Genomic DNA, 19,871 nt, shown 5'->3' with positions numbered 1-19,871 from the left:
GGTTATGTCCAGCGTGCAGATGGCTGCTTCTGTGCCTCTCAGTAGCGAGTCTCCAACCACTACCACTCTTTTTCGCTTCTTGGCTGTTGTTCTGGATGTTGCTGTGTGCCCGTTTTCTTCTTTGCTTGCTGGTAGTGCCTCATCCTTTGGTGTGCCATCTTCGTCCTCCACAATTCCTTGGTATCAGTTTCTCAGTTGTGTGGTTGGTGATGTCTCGATAGTCTTCTTGCTTCTTTAGGTCACATGCTTCCACTCGTCTGCTATTGGAGGTTCTCTGACACGTTCTTCACCTTCTATGACCAGTAGAGATGCTTCTGTTCAGTCTAGGAAGTTTTCATTTTCTTTGATGAGTTTCAAAGTTGCAATTCTTTCTTCCAGACCCAGCATCTTTTCTTCTAAAAGGGCTAAAAGTCTACACTTCAAGGCAGGTGAAGTTGGATTCTTCTTCTGGTCGATCTGTGAACATGTGGCACATGTTACAGCTCACCATGTAGGTTGTCACATCTGCCATGTAAGTTGTCTGTAATTCTGAATTCAGAATTGCTCTTATTATGCACTTACCTAGCAAGAGGGCACACTGCATGTGTTCCCCCACCGCCGTGGAAGGATTCCACTTGTGTGTTTACATCACCATGGTATGTGTTGGTGTAATGTAATCACACTGGCCCATGTCTGATCAATGTATGCTGTACTTTTTTTCTACTGTGAAGTGGCATCATGGAGGAAGTGTGCTCATTAGTTCTCGTTGGAATGTCCTACTGCAGTATTTAATGTCCTGTTTGATACATGTATATTTACCTCATGACGAAGCCATGAGGGTCTTTCACGGGCTCCTCATATTCACACCATTTTGTCTACAGGTATATTCTGAGTTTATTTTTCATTACTAGATCTAATGGACTAGCTGTGCTTACAGGTATTGCCTCACAGCTCTCTGATAAGTATTTGTGGAGTCCATAATGGCTTTAATCTATTGGTGCCATGATTTACATTTGGGTCATGCTTAATATTTTATAGGGTTTCGTTAACACCTTCATGACCAGGGATGTTTTCGTTTTTTCGTTTTTCTCTCTCCTCCTTCCCAGAGCCATCACTTTAAATTTTTCCATCAATATGGCCATGTGAGGGCTTATTTTTTGTGGGACAAGCTGTACTTTTGAACGACATCATTGGTTTTAGCATGTCATGCACCAGAAAACAGGAAAAAAATTCCAAGTGTGGTGAAATTGCAAAAAAGTGCAATCCCACACTTGTTTTTTGTTTGGCTTTTTTGCTAGGTTCACTAAATGCTAAAACTGACCTGCCATTTTAATTCTCCAGGTCATTACGAGTTCACAGACACCAAACATATCTAGGTTATTTTTTATTTAAGTGGTGAAAACAAAATTCCAAACTTTGCTTAAAAAAAGCGCCATTTTCTAATAACCGTAGTGTCTCCATTTTTTTGTGATCTGGGGTTGGGTGAGGGCTTATTTTTTGTGCACCGAGCTGACGTTTTTTATTATACTATTTTGGTGCAGATATGTTCTTTTGATTGCCCGTTAGCGACCAAAAAAAGTAATTCTGGGGTTTCTAATTGTTTTCTTGCTATGCCATTAAGCGATCAGGTTAATCCTTTGTTTATTGTTTATTGATAGATCAGGCGATTCTGAACGTGGCGATACCAAATATGTGTATATTTGATTTTTTTACTGTTTTATTTTGAATGGGGCGAAACGGGGGTGATTTAAACTTTTATATTTTTTAAATTTTTTTTATATTTTTTAAAACATTTTTTTGGACTTTTGCCATGCTTCAATAGCCTCTATGGGAGGCTAGAAGCTGGAACAACTTGATCGCCTCTGCTACATAGGAGCAAAGCTCAGATCGCTCCTATGTAGTAGAATAGTTACATTGCTGTGAGCACCGACCACAGGGTGGCACTCATAGCGATCCGGCATCAACAACCATAGAGGTCTCAAGGAGACCTCTGGTTGTTATGCCGATGCATTGCTGACCCCTGATCACATGACGGGGGTCAGCGATGCTCGCATTTCCGGCCGGATGCACTAGTTAAATGCTGCTGTCAGTGTTTGACAACGGAATTTAAGTAGTTAATAGCGGCAGGTGAACCGCATTTCCACCCTCCGCTATTGTGGGCACATGTCAGCTGTACAAAACAGCTGACATGTCCCAGCTTTGATGCGGGCTCACTGCTGGAGCTCACATCAAAGCAGGGGATCTGACCTCAGATGTACTATCCTGTCCGAGGTCAGAAAGGGGTTAAAGACAACCTGGTACTTGCTCCAAAAAACTGAGTACAAGATTTTTGAATTCTCAACATCCATGATAGGTAAAATAGAATAAGCATAATAAGTTTTAAAGAATAAACATATTAAAGAGGACATGTCACTTACTCGTCAAAAATATGTTAAACTTGTAAAAATCCCTGATCACCACTGATTCTGCTGCTCTTTTCTGTTTTGCGCTGTGACACTCCATTACAGAGATATTTACATTTGTTGCTGTTGTAGCACAGTTTGTGAAATCTCTGCTTGTAGTCCAACTGGTCATATCTTCAGAGTCTTCTCTGGGGACATGAGCTTTCACCCCTCCTAAGTGTATTTGTCACAAGTGTGTCACAACCTCCTGGGAGATCTGGAGTTAAGCGATCATTACGCATTGGAAATTGCAGGTCTTCCTTTTAGCCTGTGTGTTTTGTTCCTCATATTAAATGGACTTTGTTTCCTTCGGGGCTGAAGAGGCTAAAGACTCTTTGGTTGGAGTCATGCAGCTCCATCTTACAGATGCTCCTGATCTGCTCATTTTCTCCCTCAATAAAACCTGGCTAGACCCTTTCATCCCTGCCTGTGAAAGTTTTACTTCCTGGCTTGATAGAGATGGTGTGCTGATGTTGCAGTGTGTAGTTGCTACGAGAGATTGTTGGATGCTGTTTTCAGGTGTATGCTTTCTCAATCATCCTATTCCCATTTGGTTAGTACCTGACGATCCTTCCAGTTATTTCTCCCTGCCCTTGTTGAGTGTTTTTTATGTAAGTTGCTTTTTGTTATCCCTATTTGTCTTTCGTGTTTATACACTAATATATCTGTCCCAGGCCTCCTGGGGTAGGGGATAGCTTAGGTCATATCAGGAGCATAGTAAGGTTGGAGGCTCGGGCCTCTCTACCATCAAGAGTACCATCAGGACAGGGATAGCTAGGGTCCCAGTACCAGGGATAGTTTGAGGCCCTCCTTACTTACTGAAGACCATCACAGTATGGCAGTATTCATTCTGTATAACTAGTATGCTCATTTTATTGGATGTGGTATTGAGAAAACTAATACTAATAAAGGGCATTTTTATATATTGTAGTGTTTATGAAATTCTTTTTTCTAGGTTGTTCTAATATGTTTATAATGTAATTTTTTTCCTGTCTATGAACTTCATCAAGAATCTCTAGATGACCAATCTTGTGGAAAAATATACAATATATAAGTGTTTAATTCCTGATTGCCTCCTTTATCTTTATACTCAATTACAGGAATCTATGTGAACATTCTTATAGAACATTGTATTCTTCATGTTTAGTCACAATGTTCAGTGTTCATGAGTCAGTCCACTGAGTTTCAGGTGTACTACATCTTATCTCCTTCTTGTTATATAATGCATGATGATTATCCACGTCTAATACTTACATTTGTCCAAGTCCAAATATATCCATCAATATTTAATACAGGCAGCACATGAAATGTCAAACTGTCCAAAAGCCTAGTCATTTCCTTGTCCTTTCCATAAGTTCTTATTGCCTGGTTAGGATGTAAAAAATGGAATATTTGTATTCAATGTACATTATGTATAAATTCTAAAACAGGAACACAAATGGTTCCTAACGGGCTTTACAACTTCAATAAAACAAGAGAAAATCCACAAAGGAACAGCTTGGACAGGTGAGCAGTCACATGACTTGTACTGAGAGATGAGAAAGTTTAGAGCTTCTATTTCTTAATTCAACAACTTTCTGTCCCATTACCTCTGTTACAAACCACTGACAGAATGCTGGAGAGATCCATTCCCGAGCATGGATTCCACATTCTAGGAAGACTCCTTTCTTGGCAGATTTTTGATTTCCAATCTTTAAAAGGTGAAATGAATAACATAATTATAGTTTGATACCAATAAAGTAATATAAAGAAATAAAAAGTTAATTTAAAGAAAGTGTTTATCCTCATTAAGACAACCACTCTCCATGTTCCGTGTTCGGGTATATTGTATTATTAGGGTCTATATTACAGAAAACCTATGTACTACAACTCCTGGCAAAAATTATGGAATCACCGACCTTGGAGGATGCTCACTCAGTTGTTTAATTTTGTAGAAAAAAAGCAGATCACAGACATGGCACAAAACTAAAGTCATTTCAAATGTCAACTTTCTGGCTTTAAGAAACACTAAAAGAAATCAAGAACAAAAAATGTGGTAGTCAGTAATGGTTACTTTTTTTAACCAAGCATAGGGAAAAAATATGGAATCACTCCAATTCTGAGGGAAAAAAATATGGAATCATGAAAACAAACAAAAAAAAACACTCCAAAACATCACTAGTATGTTGTTGCACATGTTGTTGCACCACCTCTGGTTTTTACTTGCAGTCTCTGAGGCATGGACTTAATGAGTGTCCAACAGTGCTCTTCATCAATCTGGCTCCAACTTTCTCTGATTGCTGTTGTCAGATCAGCTTTGCAGGTCGGAGCCTTGTCATGGACCATTTTCTTCAACTTCCACCAAAGATTTTCAATTGGATTGAGATCCGGACTATTTGCAGGCCATGAAATTGACCTTATGTGTCTTTTTTCAAGGAATGTTTGCACAGTTTTTGCTCTATGGCAGGATGCATCTTGAAAAATGATTTCATCATCCTTAAACATCCTTTCAATTGATGGGATAAGAAAAGTGTCCAAAATATCAACATAAACTTACAGTATGCATTTATTGAAGATGTAATGACAGCCATCTCCCCAGAGCCTTTACCTGACATTCAGCCACATATCATCAATGACCGTGGAAATTGGCATGTTCTCTTCAGGCAGTCATCTTTATAAATCTCATTGGAACAGCACCAAACAAAAGTTCCAGCATCATCAGATTCGCAATTCATCACTGAATATGACTTTCATCCAGTCATCCACAATCCAAGATTGCGTTTCCTTAGCCCATTGTAACCTTGTTTTTTTAACCTGTTTTGGTGTTAATGATGGCTTTCGTTTAGCTTTTCTGTATGTAAATCCCATTTCCTTTAGGCGGTTTCTTACAGTTCGGTCACAGACGTTGACTCCAGTTTCTACCCATTTGTTCCTCATTTGTTTTGTTGTGCATTTCCTGTTTTGGAGACATATTGCATTAAGTTTCCGGTTTTGATGCTTTGATGCCTTCCTTGGTCTACCAGTATGTTTGCCTTTAACAACCTTTCTATGTTGTTTGTATTTGGTCCAGATTTTAGACACAGCTGACTGTGAACAACCAAAACCTTTTGCAACATTGTATGATGATTTACCCTCTTTTAAGAGTTTGATAATCCTCTCCTTTGTTTCAATTGACATCTCTCATGTTGGAGCCATGATTCATGTCAGTCCACTTGGTGCAACAACTCTCCAAGGTTTGATCACTCCTTTTTAGATGCAGACTAACGAGCAGATCTAATTTCATGCAGGTGTTTTTTTGGGTATGAAAATTTACAGGGTGATTCCATAATGTTTTCTTCAGAATTGAGAGATTCCATAATTTTTCCCCTATGCTTGGTTTAAAAAAGTAACCATTACTGACTGCCACATTTTTTGTTCTTGATTTCTTTTAGTGTTTCTTAAAGCCAGAAAGTTGCCATTTAGTTTTGTGCCATGTCTGTGATCTGCTTTTTTCTACAAAATTAAACAACTGAATGAACATCCTCTAAGGCAGGTGATTCCATAATTTTTGCCAGGGATTGTAGAAGCTTTAGAGTCACTAAACTAATAACATTGCTGGCCACAAATACATATATCTATATACAATCCAAATAGAGCAAGGAAGCATGGGTTAAAAGAGTAAAATTAATTCATCTTTATTAACAGAATAAATCTAAAATAGAACAATAACAATAACAATGGATATACAGATACAGAAAAAGATACTCCCTGCCAGGGTGATATACCAAATGTCTAATACAGACTGAAGTCTTCATACAAAGGGCATAGATGCCATAGACTGCCAAGGGGATACTTATGAATACACGACCCTATACTGAGGGTTCAAAAAACAGCCAGGAGGTACATTTATTTGACAAGAATATTGTCACAATTCCAGATGTCTGACTAAATACTCGTATAAAGCTAGTACATCAATATTCCCAATCAACCTGACACCATTTAAAGAGTAAATATTCAAAGATGTCATCAGCTGCTAGACATGTAACTACTGTAGATGTAAATGCAGTTAACGAGTTGATTAGGAGCGTCTAACTGGTCTATAGGAGCCAGAACTCGTAATGGTTGGTAGGGGATCAAATACTTATTTATCACTGCAAAATGCAAAAACTTTATATAATTTGTGCAATGTGATTTTTGGGATTTTATTTTTGATATTCCATCTCTTAATGTTAAAATTAACCTACCCTTAAAATTATAGACCGTTCATGGCTTTGTCAGTGGACAAACTTATCAAATCAGCATGGAATCAAATACTTATTACTTTGACTGTATATAGTTCTAAAAATCTTTGAGAAAATGTTGGATCTTTATGCAAATGAGGCTAAATTTTCAAGGAAGGGGTCCGATTCCCAGCTAGTACTGTAATTCTCTGTTTTTTCCCTGCCTCCTGCTAGTCCTTATGTATTTGATGTCTATGCAGTGTCACTGTATAATTTCTATCAACAGAATTGAAAAGAGATCATTCAAGGTAATAATGTAGAGCAGACATGGGCAAAGTGGAGCCTGTGGGCCACGGACCGAGACAGCCAAAGGGCAGAGACACACCGTTCCCTTCCCACCATCCATTCACTGCCGCTGCTCTCTGCATCCTCTGAATCCTGACATGAGTGAAGCTACGTGGGGAAACATGCTGTATATCATAGGCTATGTGGAGCACATACTGTATATCGGAGGCTACGTTGGGCACATACTGTATATCAGAGGCTACGTGGGACACATGCTGTGTATCAGGCTACGTGTGGCACATGCTTTATATGAGTGGCTACATAGGGTACATGCTTTACATGGAAGGCTGCGTGGGGCTCATACTGTATACAGGAGGCTATGTGGGGGCTCATCATGTATATAGCAGGCTAGGTGGGGCTCCTATTCTATATATTTGAGGCTAGGTGGGGGCTTTTATGACATCTTCGATCCTCCCAAGACCTCCTACTCTTATCCACACTTATTCGTTCCTCACACAACCGCCTCCAAGATTTCTCCCGAATAGCCCCCATCCTCTGGAATTCCACACCTCAACACGTCCGATTATCCACCACCCTCGGATCCTTCAGACGGAACCTGAAAACCCATCTCTTCAGGAAAGCTTACAGTCTGCAATATCTATTCTGCCGCCTCACCACTACGAGAGCTGTGCACCCCTGACCTTCTGTCTTGTCCCCATCATCCAGTAGCATGTAAGTCGGCAAGGACAGGGTCCTCTCCCCTCTGTACCAGTCTGTCATTGTAAATTTGTTTACTGTAAACAATATCTATAACTTTGTATGTAACCCCTTTCTCATGTACAGCAGCATGGAATTAATTTAAATAAATAATAATAATATATGGGGCTTTGTGCAGACTCATATAGTACTAGCTATTGAACCAGTTCTACGCCCGGGTGGCTAGCATCTATATTGGTATATGGTCTCCATCCTGGTATGTGCTGCTCCATCCTGCGTCCCCATCCTGTCATGAGCTGCTCCATCCTGCGTCCCCATCCTGACATGTGCTGCACCCATCCTGCACCCCCATTCTGACATGTGCTGCTCCCATCCTGCACCCCCATTCTGACATGTGCTGCTCCATCCTGCGTCCCCATCCTGTCATGTGCTGCACCCATCCTGCGCCCCATCCTGCCATGTGTTGCTCCCATCTTGCACCCCCATTCTGTCATGTGCTGCTTCCATCCTGTGCCCCCATTGTGACATGTGCTGCTCCCATCCTGCGCCCCCATTCTGACATGTTCTGCACCCATCCTGTGCCTCCATTCTGACATGTTCTGCACCCATCTTGCGCCCCCATTCTGTCATGTGTTGCACCCATCCTACGCCCCCATTCTGTCATGTGCTGCTCCCATCCTGCGCCCCCATTGTGACATGTGCTGCACCCATCCTGCGCCTCCATTCTGACATGTTCTGCACCCATCCTGCGCCTCCATTCTGTCATTTGCTGGTCCCATCCTGTCATGTGCTGCTCCCATCCTGTGCCCCCGTTCTGTCATGTGCTGCTCCCATCCTGTGCCCCGTTCTTTCATGTGCTGCTCCCATCCTGTGCCCCTGTTCTGTCATGTGCTGCTCCCATCCTGCACCTGTCCTGTCATGTGCTGCTCCCATCCTGCGCCCGTTCTGTCATGTGCTGCTCCCATCCTGCGCCCGTTCTGTCATGTGCTGTTCCCATCCTGTGCCCCCGTTCTTTCATGTGCTGCTCCCATCCTGCGCCCCTGTTCTGTCATATGCTGCTCCCATCCTGCGCCCGTTCTGTCATGTGCTGCTGCCATCCTGTGCCCCCGTTCTTTCATGTGCTGCTCCCATCCTGCGCCCCTGTTCTGTCATGTGCTGCTCCAATTCCTGCGCCCGTTCTGTCATGTGCTGCTGCCATCCTGCGCCCCGTTCTGTCATGTGCTGCTGCCATCCTGCGCCCCCGTTCTGTCATGTGCTGCTCCCATCCTGCTCCCCTGTTCTGTAATGTGCTGCTCCCATCCTGCGCCCGTTCTGTCATGTGCTGCTGCCATCCTGCGCCCCCGTTCTGTCATGTGCTGCTCCCATCCTGCGCCCGTTCTGTCATGTGCTGCTGCCATCCTGTGCCCCATTCTGTCATGTGATGCTACCATCTTGCGCCCCCATTCTGTCATGTGCTGCTCCCATCCTGCGTCCCTGTTCTGTCATGTGCTGCTCCCATCCTGCGCCCCTGTTCTGTCATGTGCTGCTCCCATCCTGCGCCCGTTCTGTCATGTGCTGTTCCCATCCTGTGCCCCCGTTCTTTCATGTGCTGCTCCCATCCTGCGCCCCTGTTCTGTCATATGCTGCTCCCATCCTGCGCCCGTTCTGTCATGTGCTGCTGCCATCCTGTGCCCCTGTTCTTTCATGTGCTGCTCCCATCCTGCGCCCCTGTTCTGTCATGTGCTGCTCCAATTCCTGCGCCCGTTCTGTCATGTGCTGCTGCCATCCTGCGCCCCGTTCTGTCATGTGCTGCTGCCATCCTGCGCCCCCGTTCTGCCATGTGCTGCTCCCATCCTGCGCCCCTGTTCTGTAATGTGCTGCTCCCATCCTGCGCCCGTTCTGTCATGTGCTGCTGCCATCCTGCGCCCCCGTTCTGTCATGTGCTGCTCCCATCCTGCGCCCGTTCTGTCATGTGCTGCTGCCATCCTGTGCCCCATTCTGTCATGTGATGCTACCATCTTGCGCCCCCATTCTGTTATGTGCTGCTCCCATCCTGCGCCCCTGTTCTGTCATGTGCTGCTCCCATCCTGCGCCCCTGTTCTGTCATGTGCTGCTCCCATCCTGCGCCCGTTCTGTCATGTGCTGCTGCCATCCTGCGCCCCTTTTCTGTCATGTGCTGCTCCCATCCTGCACCCCCGTTCTGTCATGTGCTGCTGCCATCCTGCGCCCCTGTTCTGTCATGTGCTGCTCCCATCCTGCGCCCGTTCTGTCATGTGCTGCTCCCATCCTGCGCCCCTGTTCTGTCATGTACTGCTCCCATCTTGCGCCCTCATTCTGTCATGTGCTGCTGCCATCCTGCGCCCCCGTTCTGTCATGTGCTGCTGCCATCCTGCGCCCGTTCTGTCATGTGCTGCTGCCATCCTGCGCCCGTTCTGTCATGTGCTGCTCCCATCCTACTCCCCCGTTCTGTCATGTGCTGCTACCATCCTGCGCCCGTTCTGTCATGTGCTGCTGCCATCCTGCGCCCGTTCTGTCATGTGCTGCTGCCATCCTGCGCCCCCGTTCTGTCATGTGCTGCTCCCATCCTGCGCCACCATTGTATTATATGCCCCCCATAAGATGCTCCATTATATATGCCCCGTATGCTGCTGCCATATATAAAAAAAAAAAATACCATACTCACCTATCGTCGCTGGGCGCCGAGTGCTGGGGGCCTGAGCAGGCGGGGACACCAGCGCGCTGTGGGGGTCAGGTGCCGGAGTCACCGCTAGCTCAGGCCCCCAGCACTTGCTATACTCACCTGTCTGTCCCGTTCCAGCGCTTCGCGCCGCCATCTTCCGGCTCCTCTGGCTGTGACTGTTCAGTCAGAGGGCGGTGCCGGCGCGCATTAAGCGCGTCATCGCGCCCTCTGAACTGGGAATGTCACAGAAGAGGACCCGGGAGACGGAGCCACACGCAGCGCTGGAACGGGGGACAGGTGAATATACTTACCCTCCTGGCGGTCCCTGACTCTCCGGTGGAGATCGCGATGTACGTTCAGTGTTTACGCATACCGCGATCTCCTGGGAGCGTCACTCTGTGAGGCCCAGACTGCGCCGGCGCTTGCGCTTACGCAGTCTATAAAGGCTTCGGACAGAGTGACGCTCCCAGCGTTATATTATAGATATAGGGGGATGTCAGCAATTCTGTTCAATACTAAGTCATACAATTATTATTATTATAGCGCCATTTGTTCCATGGCGCTTTAAATGCGAGGAGGGGTATACATAATAAAAACAGGTACAATAATCTTGAACAATACAAGTCACAACTGGTACAGGAGAGAGGACCCTGCCTGTATTAATATAAAATAATTATAATTAATATGTTAATAATAATATTGAACAGAATTAATTTTAGAATATTGATTCGGCCTCCACAACAGTCACTGTCTCTCCTGATGTAGAGGATCGATGCACTACAGGGGTAATCGGCCTGCCCTCTGTCATGGGTGTATGGGCTCCATTCAAATTTTGAACAAAGAACCCTTGCATTATTGCTCAGGTCCCCAATGGCATTTAGACCTTTGCTGCTTATATGTTACCAGCACGTTTAGCTTTGCTGCCTAATCGCTACAATCACAGCCTTCACTCAGCCTTACATGCATTCACATCTATGTCACCGACAAAGGTGGGACATGAAAATGCATATGAATATGTAAACAGCTGAGCTAGTGTTGTGTGATATATAGGCAACACAGGGATAAATGCATGCAATGAAAACATAGCTGAGTTGTGTTTGCAAAATTGCAAAGTGTAGATGACATAACTTTGCAAACACATCTTCAGACGGTCACGGCACTTGAAGATTATGTAGAACAAAAAGTCCTCCAAACATCAAGTACAAAATAATGAAACAATTTTATTGAATCAAACATTATAAAAAAATTTTTAAAAGTAGTTGGAGATGAAAACAGACCATACAGAAATGGAAAAAGCAGACACTGAACAAGTAGTAAGGTTTGAGTCCGGGAATGTGAATATGGAATTAGCCACATCCAACACTGCTAATATCACTCAAATGATTTTAGAGAAAAATATCACAGTGGGTAATACCTGATATATAAAATAATAAATACAGTGCATAATGCAAAATAGTTATGTTACACCGGTGGATGTAAGATACCTACATAAATAGATAAAACCAAACAATGCTGGGATTTGTTTCTGATCACTCCCAATGATGTAAATAGATAGTACATAAGGGGTTTTAAATCACATGTAAATATATGACTCATAGAAGGGGCCAGAAATAAATAGTGCACACCATAGCTCAAGGTAAATTACCATAACAGCATATGTATATGCAGGTAAGAGCCAGGGACTTTCATAAATACCCAGATTTAAAAAAACGATCCAGTGAACCCCTTGATGCATGTTTTGATATGAATCTTCCTCAGAAGGGGTGCATAACCTTCCTGTTGGAGAGGCCACCTATTTATACCTAAATCCAGGTGTGTCATAAATGCCTGTTAATGGAAACACCCGTTAGCCGCCGAGGTCCGTACATGACCGGAGGTGAGGTCCGCCATCTTAGGTCACTCACACTCTCGCAGCCTCTTGCGGGGTACCACCAGCGGAACACCGTCGCGAACATGCCGCCGCCGGGATCAGCCAAATGATTCACTGACTGCCGCCATCTTTGTACAGGAGGAGTGCTTGCGCAGTTATAATGTGACCGCCGCTCTCTGTCTGCACAAAGATGGCGGCGGTCTGATTAACTGCACCTGCGTGAATTACATGCAGGTGCAGTGAATCATTCAGCTGATCCCGGCGGCAGATGCGCGACGTTTCTACAGGCAGAGGAAGCCGGTCACATTAAAGGGGTTTTCCCTTGAACGAAAGCTCATTTTAAAAATTGCCTGTCTGACTGTGTACGGAGCATACCACATCTCCTGGGCAGGGGAGAAAGCAAAAGAAAATACTGACATTACAGCAGGGGATCACAGTGGATTCATTTTGTGAGGTAAAATATTTCACTGACTGTTTTTAAAAAATATTTTACCTCACAAAATGTATCCTCTGCGATCTCCTTCTGTAATGTCAGTATTGTCTTTTGCTTCTTCCCCTGCCCAGGAGCTGTGGTAAGTTCGGAAAACGGTCAGACACAGACAATTTCAAAAATGAACATTTGTTTGTGGGAAAACCCCTTTAAAAAGCAAATATCAATGCCAACATGGCTCTTCATAAAACACGGCAATGACAATGAAAAGAAAGCAGCAAAGGCACAACATCAAAGACAACAAATGGCAAATGAGACCTTGAAGAGCAACAGCACCGCTGGGACAAAAACAATGCATATAAGTGTAGGCGTCAAGCACATGAGTCCCCTGATGCAAAAGTCATTAGATTATCACAGGTTGCCTTTAGGCAACAACAGCGCCTCATGCCTGCCCCCATGGTGACATTACCGCCCTCCCAATGAGATAGCATCAGGCCTCCATCTAGTGTCAAATAATATGTCTTCTTTCTCCCCCAAGCATATGGCAGAAGTACCATGCAGGGTATGTTATTTTATATATTGAGTTTTAGCACCTTCATCCTAGACAATTATGCACTTCATTACTTTATATTTGGTAATATAAACCACATTACTTTATGACCTATGCACTGTGTCACTTTTAGCTCCTGGATAAAAATCGAGAAGAAAACGTGGACTTATTCTGTGCTGCTGAATAACTGAAGATCCGGGTATATTGCATAAAATGTGGTTTTTATTCAACGCGTTTCAAAGTTCAAAGACTTCTTCATCAGGAAACACCACAGAAGCTCGATTTGTGGCTCCATCTGGTGAGTACAATTTGATAGTATTCAAGCCACTTGTATCTCGGATAAGATCCTATTTGCGCTATCTTTCTCCAGTAGCATATACTTTTAGCTTCTGTTCACTGTAATGTTGTACTTTATATACTCAATTATGCACTTCATCACTTAATATGTGGTTGAACAAACTACATCACTTCATATTGTTATTATTTATTATATCACTTTATGACTTATGCAATGTGTCATTTTCGCTGTATTGTTATATTTTACTTCATATATTCATGCACTTTATATATAATAAATCATACCTTTATATAATTAAAGCACAGTGTTACAGTTATTCTTGTATTTTCACGTTATATATACCGTATTTTCCGGCGTATAAGAGGACTGGGCGTATAAGACGACCCCCAACTTTTCCAGTTAAAATACAAAATCTTCTCAAAAGTCAGGGGTTGTCTTATATGCCGGGTGTCGTCTTATAGGGTGGGTGCGGAGCAATTTGCGGTCGACGTATATAGTGGGGGGGAGTGGTCCTGATGACGAGGTGAGGGAGCCTCACCAGAAGGTGTAAGTGAAGCAAATTGTCAGCGTCTGGGATGCCAGGGTTATGCAAAAAAGAGAGAGAGCGGTGCTGTGCCTAGAAAAACACTCCTCTGTCACTCATCTGGCTCACCCTTGTATCCTATTATCTCCTTCTCTGCCTCTGCTTCACTTACACCTTCCCGGTGAGGTGCCCCCTCACCTCGTCATTGGGGTCGCTCCCCCCACAATATGCGGCAACCGCAGATTACTCCGCACCTGCCCTATAAGACGACACCTGGCGTATAAGACGATACCCAACTTTTGAGAAGATTTTCAGGGGTTAAAAAGTAGTCTTATACGCCAGAAAATACAGTATGTATTTTTTTTTCACTTTCTATAAGGGTATAATAAAATATGCACTGCCTCTTTAAGAAGATTTTTTTCTGCCTTTTTAGCATTTCATTTATTTCCCACCATTATTTTCTGTTTTATTTTCTATTTTATTTTTTATTTTCAACATTTTTTCTTCTTATTTTAATTTTTTATTTGTATTTGTATTTTTTTAAATAAATTTTTAAATTTGTCTCATTTTTTAGAATTTAGTTTTGTGATTTTTTCTATTTTTATTTTTTTCTCCATGGTACCACTTTTGTCTTTCTCTATATATTAAGCTATATGTTATCTCTGCATATATTTAATTTTAATCCTTATTGGTAGTACTAAATAGGTTATGTAGCTATATGGTTCATTACTATTTTTTGCCCGGTAGAGAGAGAAAAACTTCTATTAATCTGTTCATTGGTTGTTCTCTAACATCTCTAAACAAAGATGCATTACTGTGTAAATATGAAGATGATACTATGACAACTAAATTCATGACGCTGGGATCACATGATGTGCTGAGGGAAGGTACTATGGACTTGGCCACCCCTGTAATGAATAACGGTGGTCATAGCAACCACAATGATTACACTCCAGTCATGCGGTGCTGATGGGGAGGTGTTTTGGGGCAGGTCGGCGATAACACATCGAGATGCACTTCCGGGTTACGCTGACCTAAGATGGCGGACCTCACTTCTGGAATTTTTTGGACCTCGGCGGCTAACAGGTGTTTCCATTAACAGGCATGTATGACACACCTGGATTTTGGTATAAATAGGTGGCCTCTCCAACAGGAAGGTTATGCCCCCCTTCTGAGGAAGATTCATATCGAAACGCATGATAAGGGGTTCACTGGATCGTTTTTTGAAATCTGGGTATTTATGATAGTCCCTGGCTCTTACCTGCATATACATATGCTGTTATGGTAATTTACCTTGAGCTATAGTGTGCACTATTTATTTATGGCCCCTTCTATGAGTCATATATTTACATGTGACTTAAAACTCCTTATGTATCTATTTACCTCATTGGGCGTGATCAGAAACAAACCCCAGTATTGTCCGGTTTTATCTATTTATGTAGGTATCTTACATCCACCGGTGTAACATAACTATTTTGCATTATTCACTTTATTTACTTTTTATATATCAGGTATTACCCACTGTGATATTTTTCTCTTGGTAAAATCATTTGAGTGATATTAGCAGTGTTGGATGTTGCAAATTCCGTATTCACATTCCCGGACATAAACCTTATTACTTGTCCAGTGTCTGCTTTTTCCATTTCTGTATGGTCTGTTTTCATCTCCAGCTATTTTTTTTTTTATAATGTTTCATTCAATAAAATTATTTAATTATTTAGTAATTGATGTTTGGAGGACTTTTTGTTCTACACAGTCTTCTGTTTGTTTCACGGTCTTTCGTGTTTTGTATTTGGGGCTTTTTTTTAGTCACGACTAGTGTTGAGCATTCCGATACCGCAAGTATCGGGTATCGGCCGATACTTGCGGTATCGGAATTCCGATACCGAGATCCGATACTTTTGTGGTATCGGGTATCGGTATCGGATCCATAGTGAGGTGTAAAATAAAGAATTAAAATAAAAAATATTGATATATTCACCTCTCCGGCGGCCCCTGGACATCATCGCGGGTAACTGGCAGGCTTCTTTGTTTAAAATGAGCGCGTAGGACCTGAGGAATGACGTCGCGGCTTCTGATTGGTCGCGTGCCGCCCATGTGACCGCGACGCGACCAATCAGAAGCCGTGACGTCATTCTCAGGTACTAAACTCCTCATTCTAGGAATTTAGGACCTGAGGAATGACGTTGCGGCTTCTGATTGGTCGCGTCGCGGTCACATGGGTGGCACGCGACCAATCAGAAGCTGCGACGTCATTCCTCAGGTCCTAAACGCGCGCATTTTAAACAAAGAAGCCTGCTGGTTACCCGCGATGATGTCCAGGGGCCGCCGGAGAGGTGAATATATCAATATTTTTTATTTTAATTCTTTATTTTACACATTAATATGGATCCCAGGGCCTGAAGGAGAGTTTCTTCTCCTTCAGACCCTAGGAACCATCAGAATACCTTCCGATACTTGGTGTCCCATTGAGTTGTATTGGTATCGGATATCGGTATCGGCGATATCCGATACTTTTCGGGTATTGGCCGATACTATCCGATACCGATACTTTCAAGTATCGGACGGTATCGCTCAACACTAGTCACGACACTTGGCTGAATCTCTGACATTGACCTTTGCTCTCTGTTTTTATTGTTCTGGAAATGTGTGTAAAGGGTTGTGTGTAAACTTTCTGGAGCTAAAGACTGGGAAATGTGATTTCTAGAGACAGTCAGGCTCTGGAACCGGGACCCCCTCTGCATCCTAATTGCAGGATCGCCCCGTAATTATCTACACCCACAGCTGTCACATACTAAGGTGCTACTGAACTCTTGGGCATGCAAGGCATCAAGATCTGCTGCTCAACAAGTCTGCAGACAGTTCAAGCCATGATAGCTGCTCACAGTGACAAGAGCAACAGGCGGCCTGCTGTTGTGTTGAAAAATTGCTCCTGGGACATTTTGGAGAAATATCCATGCTCCTGGTACCACCACCAAATCAATGTAACGCCAAACTGTTAGTGTACCTGGAATGAAGGCTAGAGGGGTTTGGCTGCCATCTCACACCATAATAAATCAATATATTTTGAATTTTTTTTCATTTGCATGTCATTAACATGTCTATCGAATTTCCAAAGTTTCATGACACATGACAATGTGGTTTGTAGCTATGGATTCATCCACATTTCTCGCACGCACGAGATATGACCTCTGCGCATTTCTGACCAATATAAACAAAATAACAATAGAAATGTATGTAAAAGAAGACATTTGCATTGTTAAGTATCAGGAATAAGCAGATTTGTACCTTCAGAACCAGCATGGGATGCCCTTCATATGAATTTCCAATCTGTACTATGGAAGCCAAGCTTGGGTAATTCAATAAGATGGAGTAAGCCCACATGGCAATCTAATGTAACAAGCGAGATATATATTTAATTGCACATTCTTTCAATGACAACCAGATGACTTGTCCGTAGGTTAGAGATGTTTCTGACCTCTTTCCATTCACGGTAGCGAGTCAAGACCTTCTTGTTTTTACTTCCTTTGCTAAATTGATTCTCAATAGCTTTTTGTAAGTCATGAAATATGATCCTACAGGGAAATTTTACAGAATATAATGGAAACGGAAATATAACAGTACATTATGACATATAAATTACTATGTATTTCTCTCTCTCTAATATATTAGGGCTGATCGTATCAATCAGTTGATTATTGACTTCAATTTAAATTTCAAGAAATTAGCAGGTCCCCACAATTTCAAATAATTTGCTCTTCAATTCACAAGGAACTGCCCCCTCTAAAAGCCTTATGCCATTTGACACACTATTGAAGAGTCACAGAGTGGACTACCAGTGACAACTGTGGTCAAGTCGGCTTCTCTGTAATGCATTGCAGCTATCACATGGCATGGTTTAGTGAAACCATTCAGGGGGTACTATCATAGCCAGTTTAAAAGATGGGTACAGGCAAAGTAGCACCATTTTATGCTTTTACAGTATGGGCATAGGAGGTCAGAGCGCACAACTCATTCCACACAGGGACCGAAAAAGGCTAACATTGGATTGTGTGATACTACGGCACTACTTTTGCTGAAGCATATTGAAAATTAGAGTGGTAGTCAGTCTGCAAATAATAATCCCAAGATTAAAGTGAGCTATGAAGTTACTGTACCTATATATTTATGTGACTGTGATTTAATTGTTCTGTGATATTCTGCGATCATATATCAACTCAGTGAATTGTGTGGCCATGGACCAACACCTTACTGCTTAGTGTAGACCAACTAACAAACAATTGCTTTAAAATTATTAACCAGCTGCCTTCCCAGCATGTTTGACCATTACTGGTGTCTTCAGGTGATTGAGCCTGACTCATATGCACTGAGTTAATTAATGATCCCAAGGATCAGGTAGCTGTGTGACAGCTCCCCAGCGACCACACAACGACTTACCAACGATCACTGCCAGGTCGTATCGCTGGTTGTGATCGTTGGTAAATCGTTTAGTGTAACGATACCTTAAGCCAATGGCCCCATAAAAACAAATGGATAGCACATGAATGTCATCTGTGTGCTGTCTGTATCCTACTGGTTAATGGGTTTGGAAACCTAAGCCTTTTTTTCTCCATATGAGAAAAATGGATGCGACAGAGACTGGAAAAATAGACACAGATTAAAAATTTTATAGCCTGCTCAATTGGGAATGGAGACAAAATTCGAACAGGAAGAATAAGATGTATAAACTTTATATGTAGATAATATGTTACAACACTTTAAACAACGAATTGGTTAATTTTAATTGGTTGCACACAATATGAAAAATATTATTCCAATGGTCAATGAAGAAATGTTCTTCAAAGTTATGGTTTTGTCATAAATCCCAGCGCAGAAAGTTACAATAAATGGAGCAGAGTTCAATGATCATGATACAGAATTATCATTAATTACTTACTTGTACTTGATTCTCTCTTTTTCCAGGAGCTCTGCAATCACTTTAGATTGTTCTACATCAGCATGAAAATAAACATTAGATTTTGGGGTAACATGGTGACTATATTTTGGTTTCCAGAAGTCAAGCTGTAAAAGTTAAAATAACAAAAAAATCTTTATTTGAAGTATGGATAATAGTTTCCACAGGTATGAACAGGTTCACAGAATACACTAGCATCTAGGATTCTAGGGATCTGTTCAGACAAGACACAATTATTGAAGAATGCTTTCTGACTTAAAATTCACTTCAATTATTATTATAATTTATTTATATAGCACCATTAATTCCATGGTGCTGTACATGAGAAATCTCCATTAAAATTAAAGGGACGGATTCAGAAGTTTCTACAACAAATATGCTGCTTGTGAATAAACTTAGGGATCAATATCTCATCAATCCCTGTATTAACACCAAAGATGTTGAGGTCAAAAGCATCACTGATAACACAGATGGAGGGAGGCTTCCTCCATCAACTCATCACCTCTTAGAGACCTAAACAAGCTGACATGTTACCATGATATTGGCAGGCCTTAAAGTGCCTTCCTTGGCACCCGTCTTAGACCTCCTATTAGAGCCTCATTTAAAGTGAATCTGTCAATAGACTCAAATCTCTTAAATCATCAATATGGGCATGTAGGTCATAGAAAGTTGAATAGAATGACAAATTGATATGTGCGATCTGATATATTGCAGAGAAATCCAAGTTTTTTCTGAATATGTAAATGGACTGGATATAAGAGGGTCACTGGGACGGTCATGTGGTTTTCCCTTGATAAGAAGAAAACGGTTATAACCTGTGTATACGAAAAAATGTTTTATTTTGCACAGAACCTTATAGGCACCAAAATGTATGCTTAATGTATAGCTACAATATGTGGATGACTCAATGTGTTCTGATAAATGTATTAGATATACAAAAAGGATGAACATTGGACATAGGTTAAGATTTAGCTATAAGATAGGATT

At 42.2% G+C, this 19,871-nt stretch overlaps 1 protein-coding gene across 2 annotated transcripts in view; it reads right to left on the bottom strand.

The window, feature by feature from the left end:
• The window catches only part of LOC138638370 (mast cell carboxypeptidase A-like), a 62,900-nt gene that overhangs the window by 20,421 nt on the left and 22,608 nt on the right, over positions 1-19,871 (bottom strand). For both annotated transcript variants that reach the window (XM_069727603.1, XM_069727604.1), the window contains exons 3-7: positions 18,867-18,991; positions 17,409-17,505; positions 17,219-17,320; positions 4,010-4,111; positions 3,675-3,785 (exon numbers count right to left, since the gene is read on the bottom strand). In XM_069727603.1, the coding sequence (XP_069583704.1) occupies positions 3,675-3,785; positions 4,010-4,111; positions 17,219-17,320; positions 17,409-17,505; positions 18,867-18,991 (537 nt within the window). The remainder of the gene's footprint in view (positions 1-3,674; positions 3,786-4,009; positions 4,112-17,218; positions 17,321-17,408; positions 17,506-18,866; positions 18,992-19,871) is intronic.

This window comes from Ranitomeya imitator, chromosome 5, assembly GCF_032444005.1.
Source record: "Ranitomeya imitator isolate aRanImi1 chromosome 5, aRanImi1.pri, whole genome shotgun sequence".
NCBI classification, from domain to species: domain Eukaryota; kingdom Metazoa; phylum Chordata; class Amphibia; order Anura; family Dendrobatidae; genus Ranitomeya; species Ranitomeya imitator.
The sequence above is the reverse complement of the archived record's forward strand: the minus strand, read 5'-3'. Positions and strand labels throughout refer to the sequence as shown.